The 21,079-nt window shown below is 35.9% G+C and overlaps 1 protein-coding gene across 1 annotated transcript; it reads right to left on the minus strand.

Annotated features, from left to right (window-relative positions):
• Positions 1 to 349: 349 nt before the first annotated feature.
• nt5m (5',3'-nucleotidase, mitochondrial) lies at positions 350 to 19,651 on the minus strand. Its single transcript, XM_030122120.1, has 5 exons — positions 18,889 to 19,651; positions 15,542 to 15,642; positions 5,093 to 5,153; positions 4,871 to 4,985; positions 350 to 1,101 (listed from the first exon to the last, which is right to left on the minus strand). The coding sequence occupies exons 1-5, from the start codon at positions 19,162 to 19,164 to the stop codon at positions 953 to 955; spliced, it is 702 nt and encodes a 233-aa protein (XP_029977980.1). The 5' UTR covers positions 19,165 to 19,651; the 3' UTR covers positions 350 to 952.
• Positions 19,652 to 21,079: the final 1,428 nt, after the last annotated feature.

Genomic DNA, 21,079 nt, shown 5'->3' on the forward strand with positions numbered 1-21,079 from the left:
TTACAATAAGCACACTTCTTGAAAATGAACACATCCATGATAAAATATGACACTTAAAATAGAAAAAAAATACTTTGTTATAACTTATGTTAAAACTCTAAGTGAAGTCTAAATAGAAAATATTTGTCTGTTAATATCTTCTTTAATATTCTTCTATTTCTTAAACGTTTTACCCAAACTGGGATAATCTTCTTTAAACTATGTTCAGCACACATTTTTTGCCTATTTAACAGTAGCTGTGGTTTTGGCAACATGCATATGAGTGTGTGACATTTGTGTCATTTTTCTGGTGAGTGTGTTAAGATGCATAGATCATTGTTAAATATGAGGAAAAACTCTTTAAAAAAAAAAAAAGCACCAGTATAACAGAGTCATCTCCTGGACCCACGGACATCGTATGTGACACAGTCCAGGTGACATGGGCTCCGTCCAGATCCTGCTCCTGTGTGGTTGTATTGCACATACATTTAGTATGTAGTGGAGTGTTCTGCTGTCATGAGGGAACCAGTCATGTGACTCATTATTGCACCACAGAACAGTCGACAGTCTCCTGTTGAAGCTCCTATGAGGACCAGGGCTTCAGAACCACCTTCACCGATCATCTGAGACGGGTCGGCCCGCCCCGTCAGACCCTCCATGTGCGGTCCATTGGTTTGAAATGGATGGCTTTTAGCTTCATATTCAGTCTTAGAGTGCCCCCTTGTGGTTCAATCCGTGTATAACCTCTCCTTCTTTAAGTAAAACATTTGACATCTAGATTTTCTCTGGTCTGGTAAATTTGGCTGATCCCACCCCCAACCCCCTTCATTTTTCTTGCTTATTTTTGTCCTTTTTTCAAGAATGAATCCTGGAGATGCTGCTTCAACACAAAGTTCCACCTGAACTTCAGCACCTGCCAGTGTGGTCCTGGTAATTCCTCCCAACCAGAACCCAGGAGGATCCAGGACCGGATCTAAGACCCTGCCTGCCTCTTGCTGTCCAGGACGGTCCTCCAGTCGTCCGACCAGGACAGCAGGCGTTTCTGAGAGGCGCTGGTTTGGAGGTGCTTGTTATGACAGGCAGTGAACAGGACATGCTCCCACGTTGGTTTGGCCTCCACACCTGATCACAAAAACATGTCACACAGACATTACATTAGGGGTGGGCAATATCGCGAAAATATCATACTCTGATTTTTTTTAAATAAAATCATGACCTCAATTTTATTACAGTTCTTTATATTGTTCTTTGACACTACTTCGCAAGTTTCTGAACAGTGCAACCGAACAATTTCCCTATGTAAAAGATAGCCCTAAAACAGACAATTTCGAACAAAGAACCTTCCAGAACATTTTTAATTTAAATAGTTTGTGCAATTTTGCCAATATGTGCCAAGAACATAAACACACTAAAACGTAAACAACACTCTGATTAAGTGCACTCCTGAAACATAAAAACTAAACTGCACTTGGTTTTTGAGGTAGCTTTAAATAAATATGAAAAGTTGAGGGAAAAAAAAAAAAACAGAATAAAATATCAGTGAGGAAATGCCCATTTCAAATACTCCTCCAGGCTCACAGAACAGCTGACTGGTAATTTTGCAAATTACTGTTTGTGCTTTGTCATTCGGGGAAAAGTCAAACCACTTCCATACGATGGCAGTGGAGTTCTTTTTAGGAAGAAACTCGCCTGTTTGGCTGTCAGCCATGACTCATGCTACACAACGTTTGTCAAATCCACGTGACGTGGACGTGAACCAGTGTGATGAGTCTGTGCGTCAGCACATAACTACATCCAGAGCCGTTGAATACTCTATGGCTCTGGCTTCATCATATTATAGACGATACCACAATTTCTGCTTTGTCGGATCGTCGATATCTTCTAATCCAGGGCTGTCAAACTCATTTTAGTTCAGGGGCCACATACAGCCGAATATGATCTAAAGTGGGCCGAACCAGTAAAATAATAACATAATAATATATAAATAATGTCAACTCCAAACTTTCCTCTGTGTTTTAGTGTGAAAAAAGTAGAATTACATATGAAAATGTTTACATCCACAAACTATCCTTTAAAACAATGTGGATAACATGAACAAAATGAAACAATAAGTGCAATTTTAACAATATTATGCTTCAGTTTATTATTTACAGACATCTTATTATTAAAATTGCACTTACTTCTCTTAAGATATTTCAGGTTGTTCATATTTGTTCAGGTTATTCACAGTTTTTGCAAAAATTATACTTTGTTTTAGTGTAAATGAATGAAAATGTTTACATTTACAAAGAGAAAAATTTGGAATTGCCTGGGATAGGCTCCAGCAACCTCCACGACCCTAGTGAGGATAAAGTGGGTTCAGAAAATGAATGAATGAATGAGTATTTATAGGTTATTACAATAGTATTTTACTGATCCAACCCACTTTAGATCATATTGGTCTGAATGTGGAACCTGAACCAAAATGATTGCTGATCAGTGTAATTTTTGCATTTCACACATTCATCCAAAGGGCCGGACTAAACACTTTGGTGGGCCGGATTTGGCCCCCGGGCCGCATGTTTGACACCTGTGTTATAGACGATACCACAATCTCTGCTTTGTCGGATCATCGATATCTTCTAATCCTTCATGATCTAATATGGTCACATTGCACACTCCTACATCAAACTAACAATAACCACATACAGCTCACAACCACACACACATATTACAGTACATCCTGACGGTACACTCAGGGTGACAGTGAAGAACATGTACAGTATTCAAATCAGATTAACGGCTGTATGACAGAGCGCTGAATGGATTATGTAAACCACCTCTTTTTATATTCACACACTTTGCACATTTTCCACATTCCCTGAACAGAACCCACGTGTCTATGAGACAGTCTGTCAGTCTGTCACGTGTGTCTTCTCATACATGGAACAACAGAATGTCTCCAAACTTTGCATAAATGTTTACAGGTCCTGACTAGAACCAGGAAGTACGACCATATTAGTCCTGTGCTCAGGTCTGTGCACTGGCTTCCTGTGGCTCAGAGAACAGACTTTAAAACAGCTCTGCTTGTGTATAAGTCTGTCCATGGTCTAGACCAGGGCTGTCAAACTCATTTCAGTTCAGTTCCACATTCAGCCTAATTTGACCTGCAGTGGGCCGGGCCAGTAAAATAATAACAGTGGAAAAAGTAAAATTATATAATGATCAGGTTTACATCCACAAAGTTTCCTTAAAAATCTGAATAACATGAACAACTTGAATTGTCTTAAGAAAAACAAGTGCAATTTTAACGATATTCTGCCTCAGTTTATCAGTTTATCATTTACACATGTGCGTTACAATTAAGGATGGGAATCGTTAAGAATTCAATGATTCCGATTCCATTATCAATATTGCTTATCGATCCGATTCCTTATCGATTCTCATTGGGTGAGGGAATAAAAGAGTACAAATGGGTGTGTTTGCATTAACTGTCTTTTATATTTCCATCTGCACACAAAATAGAACATATACAGTATGAACAAATAATAAGAACAGATGATGCCTTTAGAGCACAGGAGTCAAACATGCGTTCCAGGGGCCAAAAGGGTCCAGTCCTGCCCTTGGGATGAATTTGTGAAATGCAAAAATTACACTTGGGCCACATGTTTGACACCTGTGCACTAGAATCATTCCAATACCGACTGGTTAGTGAAATCAGATCAAGGATTTTATGTGCTTTCCTCATGTATTTCGTATCTTCCATGATTATGTGCCTTTGAACATACACTAGAATTACACAATGAGAGACACTGTTTTCCATACTTTATTAAGACATTCACACAAAATTCCAGACTCTTCAAGGTCTGGAAAACAGCGTTTCAAAATTCCAGACTTTTTTAAGACTTTCAAGACCTGCATAAGCCCCCTGTTATTCTACATCAGGGCTGTCAAACTCATTTTAGCTCAGGAGCCATATCCCCCCAGTATGATCTCAGTGAGCAGGACCAGTAAATTAATCACATAACAATATATAAATAATGCCAACTCCACACATTTCAATGTTTTATAGTGAAAAAAGCATAATTACATTATGGAAACGTTTCCATCTATAAACTGTCCTTTTAAAAATGTGAATAACATGAACAACCATAAAAAAAATTGATTTATTAAGAAAAATCAGTGCAATTTTAACTCTATTATGCCTCTACTTATCGTTCGTAAATGTGCATTACAACTTACAGATCACAATGGATCTGCAAAATACACCAAATATTTTAGTTACTGGCAGAATATTAGTAACACTGCACTTACTTCTCTTAAGACATTTCTAGTTTTTCATATTTTTTGTGAAAGGCTAGTTTGTAAATATAAACATTTTCATGGAATTTCACTTTTTTCACGTTTACATCTACAAACTGTCCTTTTAAAAATGTGAATAACATGAACAACCATAAAAAAAGAGATTTATTAAGAAAAATCAGTGCAATTTTAACTCTATTCTGCCTCTGCTTATCATTTGTAAATGTGCATTTAAACTTACAGATCACAAACATTTCTAGTTTTCATATTTTTTGTGAAAGGCTAGTTTGTAAATATAAACATTTTCATGGAATTTTACTTTTTTACACTAAAACAGAGGAAAAATTTGGAATTGTCATTATTTGTAGGTTTTTATGATAGTATTTTACTGATCTGACCCACTTGAGACTGAAGTAGGGCTTTATATGGGCCCTAAAGTAAAAGGATTGACTGTTTATATCTTCAGTGTAATTTTTGCATTTCACAAATTCATCCTAGGGGCCGGATTGGACCCTTTGGCGGGCCAGATTTGGCCCCCGGGCCACATGTTTGGCACCTGTGTTCTACATTTGTAAGTCATGCACACACACAGAACCTTCTTAACTCTCACCTAGAATGTCTGGTTTGTCGTCGATGAGGATGTCTCCGGTGATCAGTGTCTTGTCTCTGGTCAGGATGACATGCTCCAGAAAGTCATGGCCAAAATGTTTCTCTACCCAGGCGTACTGGAAATAAACAAAACAACATGACAAAGGAGGGTGATTAGGAAACAGAAACACAGCGTGGATTTTCCAAAGGGAACAGAACAGACTGTAAGACTGTAAGGGTTTACCTTCTCAAATGGGCAGTGTTTGTAATGTTTTATAGGGCTGGTGCAAATAAAGACATCTGTGCTGCAGAAACAAAGAGAAACAACAGGGGAGAGGGGGAACAAATCAAAGAGGATACAAATACGTTCAGATTTCAGGTGTTGATGCCGACAAGTGGAAATACTAACTGGACAGTGGACATTTCCATAATAAAAGATAAGACCATATGACCGGTAGATAAGGAAACAGCTTCATTTCCACCAGGAGAAGAAATGTAAACATACAATTTCAGACCTTTAATGGCTATTTTTTGATGTTATTCCTCTGTGTTGTGTGTTTCTCAGAAAGCAGAGGAAGCGGTCATAGAAATGCTGACTCAGACTGAACTACTATATAATATCAACAGAGAACACATGATACTTTACAGCAACGAGACAATACAAACATTCACAGCAATGGTGGGATGAAAATGGCTTTGACATGACTCTTTTGGTAAATATACCAGCTAATATGTGCTTAGAGGTCTAATTTCTGTGTTTGTGCATAAGAAATCAATCTCAGTGAATCCAAAGGAACTCTGTGTTGGTAAATGACAGTTGTTCAAATGGACAGGATTTCAGTTCTGTTCAACATGTTGATGCTCATATGAACTATGTTTTCAGCTCAAAAATGTCCAATTTCAGCACAATTAATGCTATATTTTCATGTCACAAATGGACAAGTTTTATTTGAACTGAATTGAGCTGAAAAACAAATCTTCTCTTCTTTTGGATTCCCCAGTTTTTCTTCCCAGATTCTCTCCTCCATATCACATGTTTTATTTGTACAGGTTCAGTCTGGAGTATGGTGCTGATCCATCCTGCTTCTGTTCCACCAATACATACATGAAGAATGGCACACAGCACTGTTTACATCAACACTTTTACAATAAGAAGCATTTTTAGACACAAAGAACAACTCTATATTGTTCTTTCCTCTTTAGCCTGATGCTAAACTATCCAATAAATAATAGTGCTCCTAGTTTTTGCACAGGGATCATTAGTGTAAACGCTGACATGGCTGCAGAGCATCAGTATGATGGGATCCACAACAACCATGTCACATCCGTCCACTGACACATTTAGTGTTTTTGTGTCAGCTGGGATTGTTTTAGATCCACAATACCAACATTTATGAAGAAGAGCACAATTAGCAATAGGAAGTCTATAAGTTTATTCCTAATAAAGCACTGGTACTGACCAGAGCATCATGGGTAATGTCACGTCCGTCCACCAGCAAAAGTTTTCACATCCACGTGCTATTCCAAATCCAATATTTATGAAAATAGAGCTTCCACTGTCAGAGAATATCAGTAGTCTGTGCACAAATGGATTAGCATTATTTACACACACTTGTATGACTTTAGGACAACTTTTTTTTTTTTTACAAAAATGGACACTCATTTGACCCCCTAGGGAAATTTTAGCCGATATGTAAAGTTATTTATTTTGTTATTATTTCGTTATTTTGGTATTAGATTTTAATAGATCTAGGTCTCTGTTGCATGAAGTGGGTTTAGTAAAACCTCTATTAACCCTGAAACCAGTAAACTGTGGATTTTCAGTTCCACAAAGATGGCTCAGTTTCTATGTCTCCTACTTCCTGATGTCTGAATTCAGCTCAGTGACTGGCTGCTTCATTTCCTCATTTGTAACAGATGATATGACAGCACATCCAAAGCTCCGATATGTCCATGATCAGCACATTCATGACAGCTGAACAGAGGGGGATCTCCTTCACTTTTTAACGGTGCACAGATTAAACATGAGGATTGTTCTGCATGTAGAGGCAGAATCTGCTTCTTTAGTCGTCAGTCTCTTTGCTCTTGGCGATGTAACCCAAGGCAGATGTTGACTTTCTTGTGGTAATTTTGCCTCTGGATTCAAACTGATGCCAAAGAAAAATGGTGAATGCTGTTGCAATCAGAAGGTGTGAGAAATGATCAAATCACCGACAGGGTTCCCATGACCATACAAGTCTGACATCTGGGAGGAATCAGATAATTGTAATAATCAGATCTAACACATTTATATGCACTTAATAAATGTGATAATCGTAAACCCTGGTTTAGATGCTCCGGTCTATTATCAGATTTCTTTCAGAGTTCGTACGTACATAATAATGGTAGAATCACACTTCCTGGTACCGTCTTCAACTCATGTTTAACTATGTCACTTCTGTTCTCTGTGATTTTAATAGTTTTTCCACATATTCAGATGTAACAGAACTAAAAGATTAACCTGTATACATGCAGGAAGACATTGGAGTACTGGGGACAAATCCAGATGTGTTAATCTGATTTATTATAATCAGATTACTGCTGTTATTTGATAAAACAGAACGGATTAGACTTTTTACATCAGGGGTGTCAAACTCATTTGAGTTCAGGGGCCACATACAGCCTAATATGATCTAAAGTGGGCTGGACCAGTAAAATAATATAAATAACAGGATAAAAACGTATAAATAATGTCAACTCCAAAGTATTCTCTGTTTTTGAGTAAAAAAAAAAGTCAAATTCCGTAATGAAAATGTTTACATCTATGAACTGTACTTGAACATAACATGAACAAATATGAACCTGAAAATTCTCAACAAAAATCAGTGCAATTATAACAATATTCTGTCTCAGTTTATCATTTACACATGTACATTATAACTTACAGATCACAGTGGATCTACAAATGCATCACACATTTAAAAACAGGTAGAATATTATTAAAATTCCACATACTTCTCTTCAGACATTTCAGGTTGTTCACATTTGTTGTAAAAGGCTAGTCTGAATTTAAACATTTTTGTACATTTGACGTTTTTTACACTAAAACAAAAAAGGAAAATGTGTGTTTTTCATTATTTATACGTTATTATGATAGTAATTTACTGGTCTGACCCACTTTAGGTTGAATTGACCTAAAATGATTTTTACATCCTTGATTGTTAATATATTCAGTATAATTTTTGCATTTCACACAATGTTTGGCACATGTGTTTTACATGATCAATAATAATCTGATAACTCCTGCAATCGGATAATAATGGGAGTATTGATGTGGATGTAAACAGACTCACTGATAGTATTTCATTGTAAAGATTAGGTGAATGACAGCATTGAGTATTACTATGTGTTGCAGTAATAATTTAAATTGTTTTCTCTGGCCTTGTGTTCACACATTACACTTGAGCTGGAAAAAAAAACACACACACACACAAAAAAAAACCAAGTCCATTTTCTTTCTTTCTGCCCAGTGGATTTTTCTTCTAAAACCCAATGTGCACATTCAGACAACTGTCAACATCTCAGGACTGTTCACCTCTCTGAAAACTTTAAGAAAATACTGTGACTATCTGTTTAAATAATACACTAAAACAGGTGTGTCAAACTCATTTTGGTTCAGTTCCATATTCAGCCCAATTTGATCTGCAGTGGGCCAGACCAGTAAAATAATGACTTAATAAACTATAAATAATGACAAATCCAAGTTTTTCTTTTTGTTTTAGTGCAAAAAAAACCTCAATTAAACTATGAAAATATTTACATTTTACAAAAAAGATGTGAATAACCTGAAAAAACAGAAATTTCATTTGAAATTTTTTAACAATATTAAGCTTCGACTTATTATTTCTACATGTACATTTACACACAGTGTTCCATAAACATTTGGTAACAGGCAGAATATTGTTCAAATGTTGGAGTTTGGAACTAAAATTTGAACAATTTCTACAATATTCCATCTGTTATTATTAACACAACTCCAGATCACAGTGGATCCATAAATGCACCAAACATTTAGGAACAGGCAGAATATTGTAAAAATTGGACATTTTAGGTTGTTCATCTATGTTTTTATTTATGTATTTATTTGCATTTTATTGTGAAAGAATAGTCTTGTAAATGGAAATATTTTCACAGTGTAATCTTATTTTTTTCCCACTTTAATTTTTTCCACATAATTTTTCACAAAGAAAATTAGTGGTTGTCATCATTTATGGGTTATTGGGTGCAGTTACATAATGTTTTTTAAATCTGATTTATTTTTCCAGAAGAAATTAATTCTGAACTAAATTATTTTCTCTTCTGTTTCCATGGAAATGTTAAACCTCAATAAAGGTTTACATGAGGTATTAATGAGGTAGATCAGTGAGCAGAAGGGTTTGTGCTGCAGCGCTCACGTTGCCTTGTTCTGGCAGTCCTTCTGTTAGCTTAGCTTAGCCCTTCTGTTAGCTTAGCTTAGCCCTTCTGTTAGCTTAGCTTAGCCCTTCTGTTAGCTTAGCTTAGCATAGTCACTGCATTTCCATGGTCACACGTAGCCAGTTTTTTAAAGGTGATTTGTCGTCTTTTGTCAGTGATTTTGTCAAATCCGATTCTAATTATTTCTTTAGATCTGCGACTTACTGCACTCATACAATCTGTGGACTGTTGTGTTGACAGAACTTGGAAAATCCATTTGTTGAAGGGATGCATGCGCTAAATTAGCTTTGCTTTAGCGTTTTAGCTTTGCATTAGTTTTTATTTCCCAGATTTTCTTCCTGCAGTAAGTCACATGACCATGATCTGAGCCTCAGTTTGTGATCATATTGACCCCAGCGGACTAAAGGAATGATTAGGAGAACTGAATTTACCAAAATCACTCCTAAAATACTACAAATCACCTCTAAAAGCCTGGCTACGTCTGAGCAGAGGAATGAAGCCATTCTGCTAAGCTAGGCTAAGCTAAGCTAACGTTAGGGCTGCAGTTCAAACTGTTTGTCCCACTTGTGGAACTCATTAGTTCAGGACAAATGAATGAATCCAAAGCCAGTGTTGAACTGTTCCTTCAGGGTTTTCCAGGCTGGTAGATCCCATCAGAATATTCCACTGGAACGCTTTGGGAAGACTAGACTGCAGTGCAGATTCTTCCACCAGCGCAGAATGTGTGCGTCATCGCCACAGGACAAGACACTGAGCATGTGCAGAATGGAAGGAATAAAGTCCAAACGGAATAAAGGCTTTACATGTCCAGGAAGAATTTAGAGCGCAGTTAAAAGAGGATTAAACCACTGACTTTAATCAGGTTTAAATTTAATCTGAACTTTTCTGTTTCAACTGGAATAAGGTGTTTACATGGACATCTGAAATAGGATCCAACCTTTAATCAGATTAAACCAGGAAGAACAGCTGTCATGGAAACGCATGGATTGTGTTGTTCTTTTGACTGTAGATCTCATTGGTCTGTATGTGGAACCTGAACCAAAAGGATTTGGACAACCTGGACCGCTCAGGTTCATTTTTGCACTTTCATCCTGCAGGGCTGGAATGGAACCTTTGGTGGGCCAAATTTGGCCCCCGGGCCGCATGTTTGACACCTGTGCACTAAAATAACACTATATCTACAGGTGAATCATATTTGTCATGATGCACAGTCGCATCAGAGGAAAATGAAGTTAAAACTCCAGGATGATGTGAATACATCAAAGACACTAGTCACTTTTCCACTGACTATCAAATTGCACAAATATAACTTGCACATAAAATTTTGCCTATGAAAAAAACAACAACTTTGCCAAAACTCTCACTTTTCAATGAGGAAATGGCTCTTTAACTGACTTCAGATGCTGTGGAAAAAGGACATTTGGAATTGAGAAAAAGATTGGTCCTTTTCTTCATTTACCTTTTTAATTCTCCTTTTTTATCAGTGCCATAGGAACAAGATGTAAAATAAAATCTGAGTACTGATCTAAAGACATCTTACAACAAAAAATCTGAACAACAAATGTCATCTTAGGTCTCGTGGGCTCATGGGAAAACTCAGAAAAACTGCGTTTTCTGGGTCATTAAAAAAGACCGACCTACAGTAAAATGGGAATGGAAAAGGAACGACATTTACCTCAATTCTAATTTTTCATTTTATACAGCACCTGAAGTCAGTTAAAGAGCCGTTTCCTGCTATTTGTTTTTTCGATTTTAAGAAGAACAACAGGCTACAAGTCCTTGTTTGTTTTTCGTTTACCGATTTTAAAACGACAAACAAAACACAGGTTGTTTTCTGTTTTTTATTTTTTTATTTTTTTTATTTTGGATGACTCTGACATACTCAGACCCCGTTTCATGAGTCTGCTGCTTATTGTTACTTTTTGGTACATCCTACATGTGATGCTTATCACTTTATAAAAGAAATTAAAATCCATTATGAAAATATGTCTGTGTTGGTTCTCTCCTGGACTCTGGCATCTACGAACACATGCACTTAATAGATTAACTCAGAGGTGTCAAACTCATCTTAGTTCAGTTCCACATGCAGTCCAGTAGGATCTCAAATGGATCAGGCCAGTGAAATAACAGAGAAAAAAGTTAGACTACATCATGAAAATGTTTACCTCAGCAAAGTTTCCATAAAAATGTGAATAACATGAACAACCTGAAATTTCTTAAGAAGAACAAGTGTAATTTTAACAATATTCTGCCTCAGTTTATCATTTACACATGTACATTATAACTTAGACATTGCAGTGGATCTACAAATACACTAAACATTTAAGAACAGGCAGAATATTTTTTAAAATTGTACTTCTCTTACGACACAGGTGTCAAACATGAGGCCCGGGGGCCAAATCCAGCCCGCCAAAGGGTCCAGTCCGGCCCCTGGGATGAATTAGTGAAATGCAAAAATTACACAGAATATATTAACAATGAAGGATGTTAAAATCATTTTAGGTCAACTGACTCTGAAGTGTGTCAGATCAGTAAAATAGTATCATAATAACCTATAAATAATGAAAAGAGCCATTTTTTCTCTTCTAGTGTAAAAAAAAAAAAAAAAAGGAAAATTCCACAAAAATTGTTTACATTTACAGACTAGCCTTTTACAAAAAATGTGCATAGTTGTGGAAAAAATTATTATACCACCCCTTGTTTTCTTCAATTTCTTGTTCGTTTTAATGCCTGGTCCAACCAAAGGCACGTTTGTTTGGATAAATATAATGATACCAACAAAAACAGCTCATATTAGTTTAATTCAACAGCTGAATCTTTATCCCTGTTGTTGTATTTCAGTGTCCTGTGTGAAGCACCTTGAACTGCCTTGTTGCTGAAATGTGCAATACAAATAAACTTGCCTTGCCTTGATATCCAACCATTTTCCATGTTTTCTTGATCAAAACCAAAATCCCTTCAGTTCTTCCATCAGTACCTGTGTCATTGTACTGACAAAAACAGTGCTTTTATTCATTCCATGTCTTCATTTCTGTCTGTTTTAGTCACATGACACACACAGGAGTTAGGACTGGATTACAGAACCATTGTTTTTGATGACTTTGGATGGTCTCATAATTTTTTCCACGACTGTATGAACAACCTGAGATGTCTTATGAGAAATATGTGGAATTTTACCAATATTCTGTCTGTTATTAAATGTTTTGTGTATTTGAAAAATCCACTGTGATCTGTAAGTTATGATGCACATGTATAAATGATAAACTAAGAGGTAATATTGTTAAAATTGCATTTGTTTTTCTTGAGAATTTTCAGGTTGTTCATATTTGTTCATGTTATGTTCAAGTACAGTTCATAGATGTAAACATTTTCATTATGGAGTTTTACTTTGTACACTCAAAAACATAGAGGAAACTTTGGAGTTGACATTATTTATAAGGTCTTATCCGATTATTACCTCCGCCAAGGAGGTTATGTTTTTGCCAGGGTTTGTTTGTTTGTTTGTTTGTCTGTCCGTTAGTGTGCAACATAACTCAAAAAGTTATGGACAAATTTGGATGAAATTTTCAGGGTTTGTTGGAAATGGGATAAGGAAGAAATGATTAAATTTTGGTGGTGATCGGGGGTGGGGGGGGCCCACTTCCAACAAACCCTGAAAATTTCATCAAAATCTGTCCATAACTTTTTGAGTTATGTTGCACACTAACGGACAGACAAACAGACAAACAAACAAACAAACCCTGGCAAAAACATAACCTCCTTGGCGTGGGGGGGCCCCACAGGGGGGGGCCACTGATCAGCCTTGGCGGAGGTCTGCGCTCTCCGAGTGCTTCTAGTTTATATTATTTTACTGGTTCGGCCCACTTTAGATTATACTAGGCTGTATGTGGCCCCCGAACAAAAATGAGTTTGACACCCCTGTCTTAAGACATTTCAGGTTGTTCATATGTGGTCATGTTATTCACAGCCCAAAATGATCTCAACTGGGCTGGACCAGTAACATAATAACAATATAAATGTCAAAAATGGAAGAAAATGTAACAAACATGAACAGAAATGAACAAGGAAATAAATAAAACAAGCAAATATGAACAAAATAATCAATGACAAAAATGAAACGTGCACAAAACTGAACAAAAATGTAAGAAACATCAAGAAAATGATGTTAAAATGACAAAACATTTCAGGTTGTTCATGTTATTCACATTATTTGTAAAAAGATAGTTTGTAAATGGAAACATTTTCATGTAATTTTTCTTTTTTACACTAAAACAAAGGGAAACATTTGTAGCTGTCACTATCTATAGGTTATTATGATAGTATTTTACTGGTCTGATCCACTTTAGATCAAATTCGTCCGTATTTGGAACCTGAACTAAAATGATCGTTAATATCTTCAGTGTAATTTTTGCATTTCACAAATTCATCCCAGGGGCCGGATTGGACCCTTTGGCGGACCAGATGTGGTCCAGGGGCTGTATGTTTGACACCTGTGGGTTAACTGGTTAATCTAAATCACCCGTTGGTGTGAATGTGAGTGTTTAGTCAAAGTCAGAGTTAGTTAAACCTGCTTTCTGGAACAGGGCCTCGGTATTTGTCAAAAAGTTTTGATACTAATTCCATTATATTATGTATTACAGTATAAATCACTGCTGATATTTTCCAGTTGGATTTTTACAAACGCAGTTGTACAACATAAGAAAAGCCCATTTACCACATCCTTCTGTTAGTATAATATAAGTAATAACAGTGCACAAATGTTTTTGATGAGTAGTGCATGTGCAATTAAGGACATTCAGCAGAAAAAACTTATTTCTGAGTTGGAAAAATAAATATAAATAATATCTGTGCATTTTCCTCAAAATGAAACAAATCGACTCAAATCCAAATTACCATCGTAAATTGCTGTATTGCTAAAAATAATCGCAATATGACTTTTCACCACATTGTGCAGCCCAAGTCCCAAACAAAACCCACCATTTTCGATACTCAATAGTATCGAAGCAATGTGGTGGTCACCAAATGACAACTGAATATTACCCAGCCATACGCCAGTAACACTACCCCATATCACACCATGTGCATATGCAACCACAATGGAAATATGTAAATAATATTTAATTTTAATTCAATATTTATATAAATACCAAATTTCTTATTTTTCTCTTTATATTTCATTTTTCACTCCTTTGTGGTTTTTCTACCTGTCTTTTCCTCTTCACTTGCCTGGTGTTTGTTGCTGTTGTTAACTGTGAAATTTTCCCACAGTTGGAAAAGTAAAGTTATATCTTATCTTATTCCTCAATAATTCTTATATCTGAAGTCCAATTAGGGATGTAACGATGTGAAAATTTCATATCACGGTTATTGTGACCAAAAGGATGGAGGAAGGAGGAGGATGCTGTTGGGTCTCTGTAAACTTGATTTGATTCTGATTTGACTTGATAAAGCACTTTGTGACTCTGTCTGTGAAAAGTGCTTCTATAAATAAAATTTACTTACTTACTTACAAAATTATCACAGTTATCATTATTATCGCGGTATTGTTGAAATTGTGCTCAAAATGTTCAAAAAGTACTAATACACACAGTGAAATAATTTAACCAAGTTGTATTTTGAAAAAAAACAAACAAACAATAAAATAATCGGCACAATGTCCCTTCGGTGTCAGAAACATTCAAATATTAACCCTTAGTGGTCTGAGTCTATTTTGTCTGTTTTTCAGTCCTTTTGGTTTTGCCTTTATATACTATAGAAACAAATGTTTACTATACCCATGTTTGGGATCTGTTTTTTCAGCACAACTTCATCTAGATCATCTGTCTATTATTTTTTTCACTTTAACCTACTATAAAAACACAAAAGGACAAAAAAAAAAAACACAAAAAAATATATAAAATCCGATTTGAAAAATATATATAATTTATTGCATAAATAACACACAGATGCTTAACGAACCTTTTCAAAGCCTTTAAAAGTGAATATTGGTTCCAAATATTAGGTATACAAAATTAAAATCATAATAAATTCAAACTATACTCAAATATTTGACATAAAAGCAGATCTTTCCATCGGCGTTTTCTCTGGAAAAGTGTGGTAATCAAACACGGTTATCATGATAATTAGAATTTAAACAGTAATACTAACCGTCTGCAATTTTACCGCGGTTTATCGTTATACCGGTAATCGTTACATCCCTAAGTCCAATATGTCGTCGTAAAGGTTCAACATCCAGACCTACTTTTCCATCTGAGCCATCTCCTTGACGGCCTCCACTCCTCCTGGCAGAGGCTCCAGGTCTATGAAGAAGTCCTTGGACTCCCAGATACTCATGGCTTTCTCCTGCAGACGAAAAACACACACACAGATGCAGCTCATTGTTATCGACTGCAAACACTGATCAGGTGGATCCACGTGTCCACACTATCTGAAGGACAAATGTCCAAAGGTTCAATTTTTCAAGGTCAACAAATCCCATACCCCAGGGGTGTTAAACTCATTAAAGCTCAGGAGCCACATTCAGCCCAGTATGAGCTGAGGTGGGCGGACCAGTAAAATAATAACACAGTAATAGATAAATAATGTCAAATCCAAACTTTCTATGTCTAACTTCTATGTTTTAGAGCACAGGTGACAAATATGTGTCCCGGGGGCCAAAACTGGCCCACCAAAGGTTCCAGTCTGGCCCATGAGATGAATTTACAAAGTGCAAAATGCAAAAATTACCCTGAAGGGCATCAAACTCAAAAATAACAGCATAATAACCTAGAAATGATGACTCCAAATGTTCTTCTTGGTTTAATGTGAGAAAAATAATATGACGTCATGCCTATAAATAATGACAACACGAATTTTTTCTCTTTGATTATTGTAAAAAACATAAAATTTTGAAATCCTTTAACAATAAAATGTCAATAACCTGAACAAATATGAACAACCTGGAATGTCTAAAGTGTCAAAGTGTCTAAGTGCAATTTTAACAATATTCTGCCTGTTTAGTGTCTTTGTAGCTCTGATCTGTAATGCACATGTAGAAATCATAAGTTGAGGCAGAATATTGATAAAATTGCACTTATTTTTCTTCAGAAATTTCCGTTTTCTCCAGTTATTCACATCTTTTTTTTTTATTTTGGATAGAAATAGTTTCATCATTTAATCTTATTTTTTTCACTAAAAAATTTGGAGTTGTCATTATTTATAGGTTATTCTGCTATTACTTCACTGGTTCGACCCACTGCAGATCAAATTGAGCTGAATGTGGACCCTGAAAGAAAATGAGTTTGACAGCCCTATTTTAGAGCGAAAATGTAAAATTACATTATGGAAACATCCACAAACAATCCTTTATATAAAATGTGAATAATATTTATTTATTTATAATAAATATTGAATTATAATAATTCTCAAGACATTCCAGGTCATTCAAGTGGTTCATATTTTTATGGAAACTTTGTAGCTGTAAAAATTTTGTGATGTAACTTGACTTTTTTCTCTCTTACTTTACTGGTTCGGCCCATTTGATATTGGAATGGGGCTGAATGAGGAATAGGGATGTAACGATATGAAAATTTCATATCAGGGTTATTGTGACCAAAATTATTATGGTTATCATTATTATTGTGGTATTGTTGAAATTGTGCTCAAAATGTTCAAAAAGTACTAATACACACACTGAAATACTTTAACCAAATTGTATTTAAAAAAAAAAAAAAAAAACAACAAATAAAATAATTGGCATAATGTATTTTCTCTTGTCAGAAACATTCAAATATTAACCCTTAGTGGTTTGAGCCTATTTTGTCCGTTTCTCAGTACTTCTGATTTGGCCTTTATATAGAAACAAATGTTTACTACACCCATGTTTGGGATCTGTTTTTTCAGCCCAACATCTATATCATCTGTCTGTTATTTTTTCACTTTAACCTACTATAAAAACATAAAAGGACAGAAAACACACAAAAAAATAAAATCCAATTTGAAAAATGTATATAATTTATTGCATAAATAACACACAGATGTTTAACGAACCTTTTCAAAGACTTTAAAAGTGAATATTGGTTCCAAATATTAGGTATAGAAAATTAAAATTGTAATAAATTAAAACTATACTCAAATATTTGACATAAAAACAGATCTTTACATCGGCGTTTTCTCTGGAAAAGTGCGGTAATCAAACACGGTTACCATGAGAATTACAATTTAAATGGTAATACTAACCGTCTGTTATTTTACCGCCGTTTATCGTTACAGTGGTAATCGTTACATCCCTAATGTGGAATTAATTTAAAATCATAATTTTACTCCACATTCTGTTCCTATTTGGAATAATAGATGGATCTTGTCCAGAAGAAAATCTTTGTTTTATAAGGACTGGGTGGAGGCAGGGATCTGGTCTATTCTGCATTTAATGGATCACAGAGATAATTTTCTGGAGTACGTTTTTGTTCACAAATTTAATATAAAGTGTAGTAAAAAACATTACTCAGTGGTGATCAAAGCGATTCCACAAGGCATGGCCAACATGGTCAAAGGAATGTTCTTTTATGACAACAGAATACCCAGGATCTCATCACTCTTTATAGATGATGTTAATTTTATGGGAGAAAAATGTACACATAAATTGTTGCGTGGTGCCCTTACATGTAATCTTTTCCCCTTACCACTGAAATGGAAAAATGTATTAAAAGATTTTCCTAAAGAAATTATAATCAAGATTAGAACCAAATACCTGACTCTACCCATACCCCCAAAAGCGAAAGAAACTCATTTTAAAACATTAAATCATATTTATCCTTGCAATGACTTTATGAGGCAAAGATTTAATATTGAGAAAAATAACTGTGTTTTTTGTGAATTTGAAATTGACTCTTTAGAACATTTATTTTTTGACTGCCCATACACCAGGACATTTTGGACAACATTTCAAGAATGGACATCTGAGAAGGACACTCAATCGCCCAAACTGGAATATAAAGACATTAAATTTGGAGTTATAATGGAAAACAGAAAAAGAGAAATTATGTGTAACACTTTGATTATTATGGCAAAACAATTTCTACACAAATGTAGATTTGTAAAGACCCCCCCCACACACACACTGTTCTTAATTTACAAAACTGAAATGACAAATTTCAAAAAGACACTAGGACATGTAAAAACCAAACAAACCTTGACTGTCTATGAAAATTTAAATTTGTTGATTCCTGATTAGACCTCTGACTTTATTTTGATACTTATTTTATTGAATTTCTTTTATTTTATGATGTTCTTTATTAATATTGTTCTCTTAAATTTTGAAAATGTTGCTCAGTCTGGAAAAAATAAGTATTTTTGTATGAAAGTGACTGAAATGTAAAACCAGATTTTGATTAATAAAGTTGGAAAAAAGCAAACACATCCCTAATGTGGAACCTGAACTAAAGTGAGTACCACAGCCGTGCTCTACCGGACCCGGAACAGTCTGGTTCGGTGGGTCAGCCCCTCTGGGCCTGTTGCCCCTGCAGACCCAGCAGACCCAGGTCCAGGACACAGGCTGGGTCCAGACCTGCACTGACTCCTGGTTTGTGTGTTGAAGCTCCTGTCACTCACACACAGGTCCGTCCTCAGCTGGCCGTACTGGGCCGACACCCAGAACCCCCTCCTGTCCTCCAGGCTGATGAACGGCTCCTCCGGGTACCGGGCTCGGTACTTCTTCAGGAACCCCCCTTCGAAGTCCGCCAGGACCCCGTCCATGTCCACCAGAACGCGAAGTCTCTTACCCGAGGGAGAAGAGGACGACATGTTCACGCAAATCCTCTTAACCGGATCACGGAGCAAAGTTCTCCCTCTTCCGAGTAGGCGTGTCGAACCGAACCACAGCAGCATGGTCGACTTTTGACCGAACAACAACAACCAGCAACCTGCAAACAGCTGACCCAAACACTGGAGGAAGTCCGCATGGGAGTCCAAAACTTTTCTGAACTCTCCACCAGTTAAACCCTATCCGTTTTATCCACTGAACTTGTTGATACTGGTCGTTTCCCGGCAGTTTTGTTGAACTGCTCGCTAAACTTTTTCATTCTGGGCGGTTCTGTTCGTCAGCTGCAGCCGAGCACACGGATGGATGCTAACGGTAGCATGTTAGCTAGCTGGATGCTAACGGTAGCATGTTGGCTAGCAGCACAGCGGGCAGGTCAAATGTGCCATGCCTTTGGCCGCAGTGTACTGGAAGCACTTTGAATGGTGGGCCTCGGTATACAACAGTCCGCATTCAGAGCTGTAAACCTGCAGCATGTGTGACAGTGGCTGTTAGTGAAGTATGAACCGCTGGTGCAGCTGCAGAACCAAAGGGGAAAGAACACACTGTACTACAGACCCTGGCAAAGATAGGGCAATCATGAAGACGTCTCACTCCGCTCTAACAACCACACATAGAAATATACGAAAAATACAACCTCTTTTCATCTGCATAACATCTACCCCTGCAATTCCTTCCTCTCAAGATTTTACTGACATTGATGCAAATTGTGCCGTCTGTAAAAATGAGCCAGAAACAGTTTTGCACTTCTTTTATGACTGTGCCTCCTCTAACGTGTTTTGGAAAGACTGGAGAAAGTGACTTTTAACAAAACCAAAAAACACATCTCGATATCTCCAAGGGAAATGATAACTACATTAGAATGCTCTAGTAAACTTTTGTTTTTCTTAATTAATCTAATCATACTGATGGGCAAATATCATATTCATATGGCAAAGTTCTCCAGAGCCCTCCTTAACATCAACATCTTCATTAAAGAGTTAAAAATGTATTATAAAACATTAGCCTCTGCAAAAAAAATCACAAATGTGAACGTACCCTTGAACTGTTTGATAATTTATTTTTGATAATACTTGATAACTTTTGTTTATTGTATTGCACTTTTTTGTATTGTTATACCTACCTGCTTATTGTTTGGATCAATACTTGAATTATATGTGATGGTTACTTCTGTTAAATGTTGCATCTTTCTACTTGTTAATTATCAATACAGGTTTAGTAATAAAAAAAAAAAAAGTCTCTCCTTCTTCTACTTTGGGATGATTAATAATGCACTGTCTTTAAATGCTCATTTTGCAACTAACAACAAAAACAGCACAAATTGTCACAATAATACAAAATAATAACATAATTACACAATAATACACAAAGATTTCAACCCACATGTTCTTTGTAAGTGTGTATTACTCCCCTAAAAATTAGTTTAAAAATAAAACATTGAAATTACAAACATGACTATTAATAATTTAGGACAAACAAATAAAAATAACAAGTATTGAAATAATGTATTATATATAACATATGTATACAACATTTAAAGTTCTACACATTAGCACTTGATAAATGTTGCCTAAATTAAAAATAAAATAAAGAGCTATAATCTTACAGTAAAATTTAACAAGTGTAACGTTAAGGCTTGCTTAAATTTCTTGCTCAACAATAACACAATTAAAGCAGCAGAACAATGAAGCAACTTGGGCTGGCACCACTAAATGGACACCTTAAAAAATCATGGATGAGTGAAGTTTACCCAGTTCTTCATGTATCATAACACAGTCAAATCTTAATGTTTGACGGTACAAGAAAATGGCAAGATTTTCTGTATGTTCATAAAATTGTGAAAGTAAGTAGGCTCAGAAGGACATTACAACATAATGAACAAGTAGCTGCGTCGCACCATAATAAACAGGGAACTCAAGTAATGTGTGACTCCACTTTGGGCTGTTTAAAACAAATCAGACAAGAGCTCTTACTATTTTAGAG

The sequence above is a fragment of the Sphaeramia orbicularis genome, chromosome 19 (genome assembly GCF_902148855.1).
Source record: "Sphaeramia orbicularis chromosome 19, fSphaOr1.1, whole genome shotgun sequence".
Classification (NCBI taxonomy): Eukaryota; Metazoa; Chordata; class Actinopteri; order Kurtiformes; family Apogonidae; genus Sphaeramia; species Sphaeramia orbicularis.

Coding starts and splice junctions, on each gene's coding strand:
- nt5m (XM_030122120.1), bottom strand. CDS start 19,164: ATGCTGCTGTGGTTCGGTTCGACACGCCTACTCGGAAGAGGGAGAACT. Junction 5,154..15,541: donor GAGATGGCTCAGATGGAAAA/GTAGGTCTGGAT, acceptor TTGTTTCTGCAG/CACAGATGTCTTTATTTGCA. Junction 1,102..4,870: donor CGACAAACCAGACATTCTAG/GTGAGAGTTAAG, acceptor TTTTGTGATCAG/GTGTGGAGGCCAAACCAACG.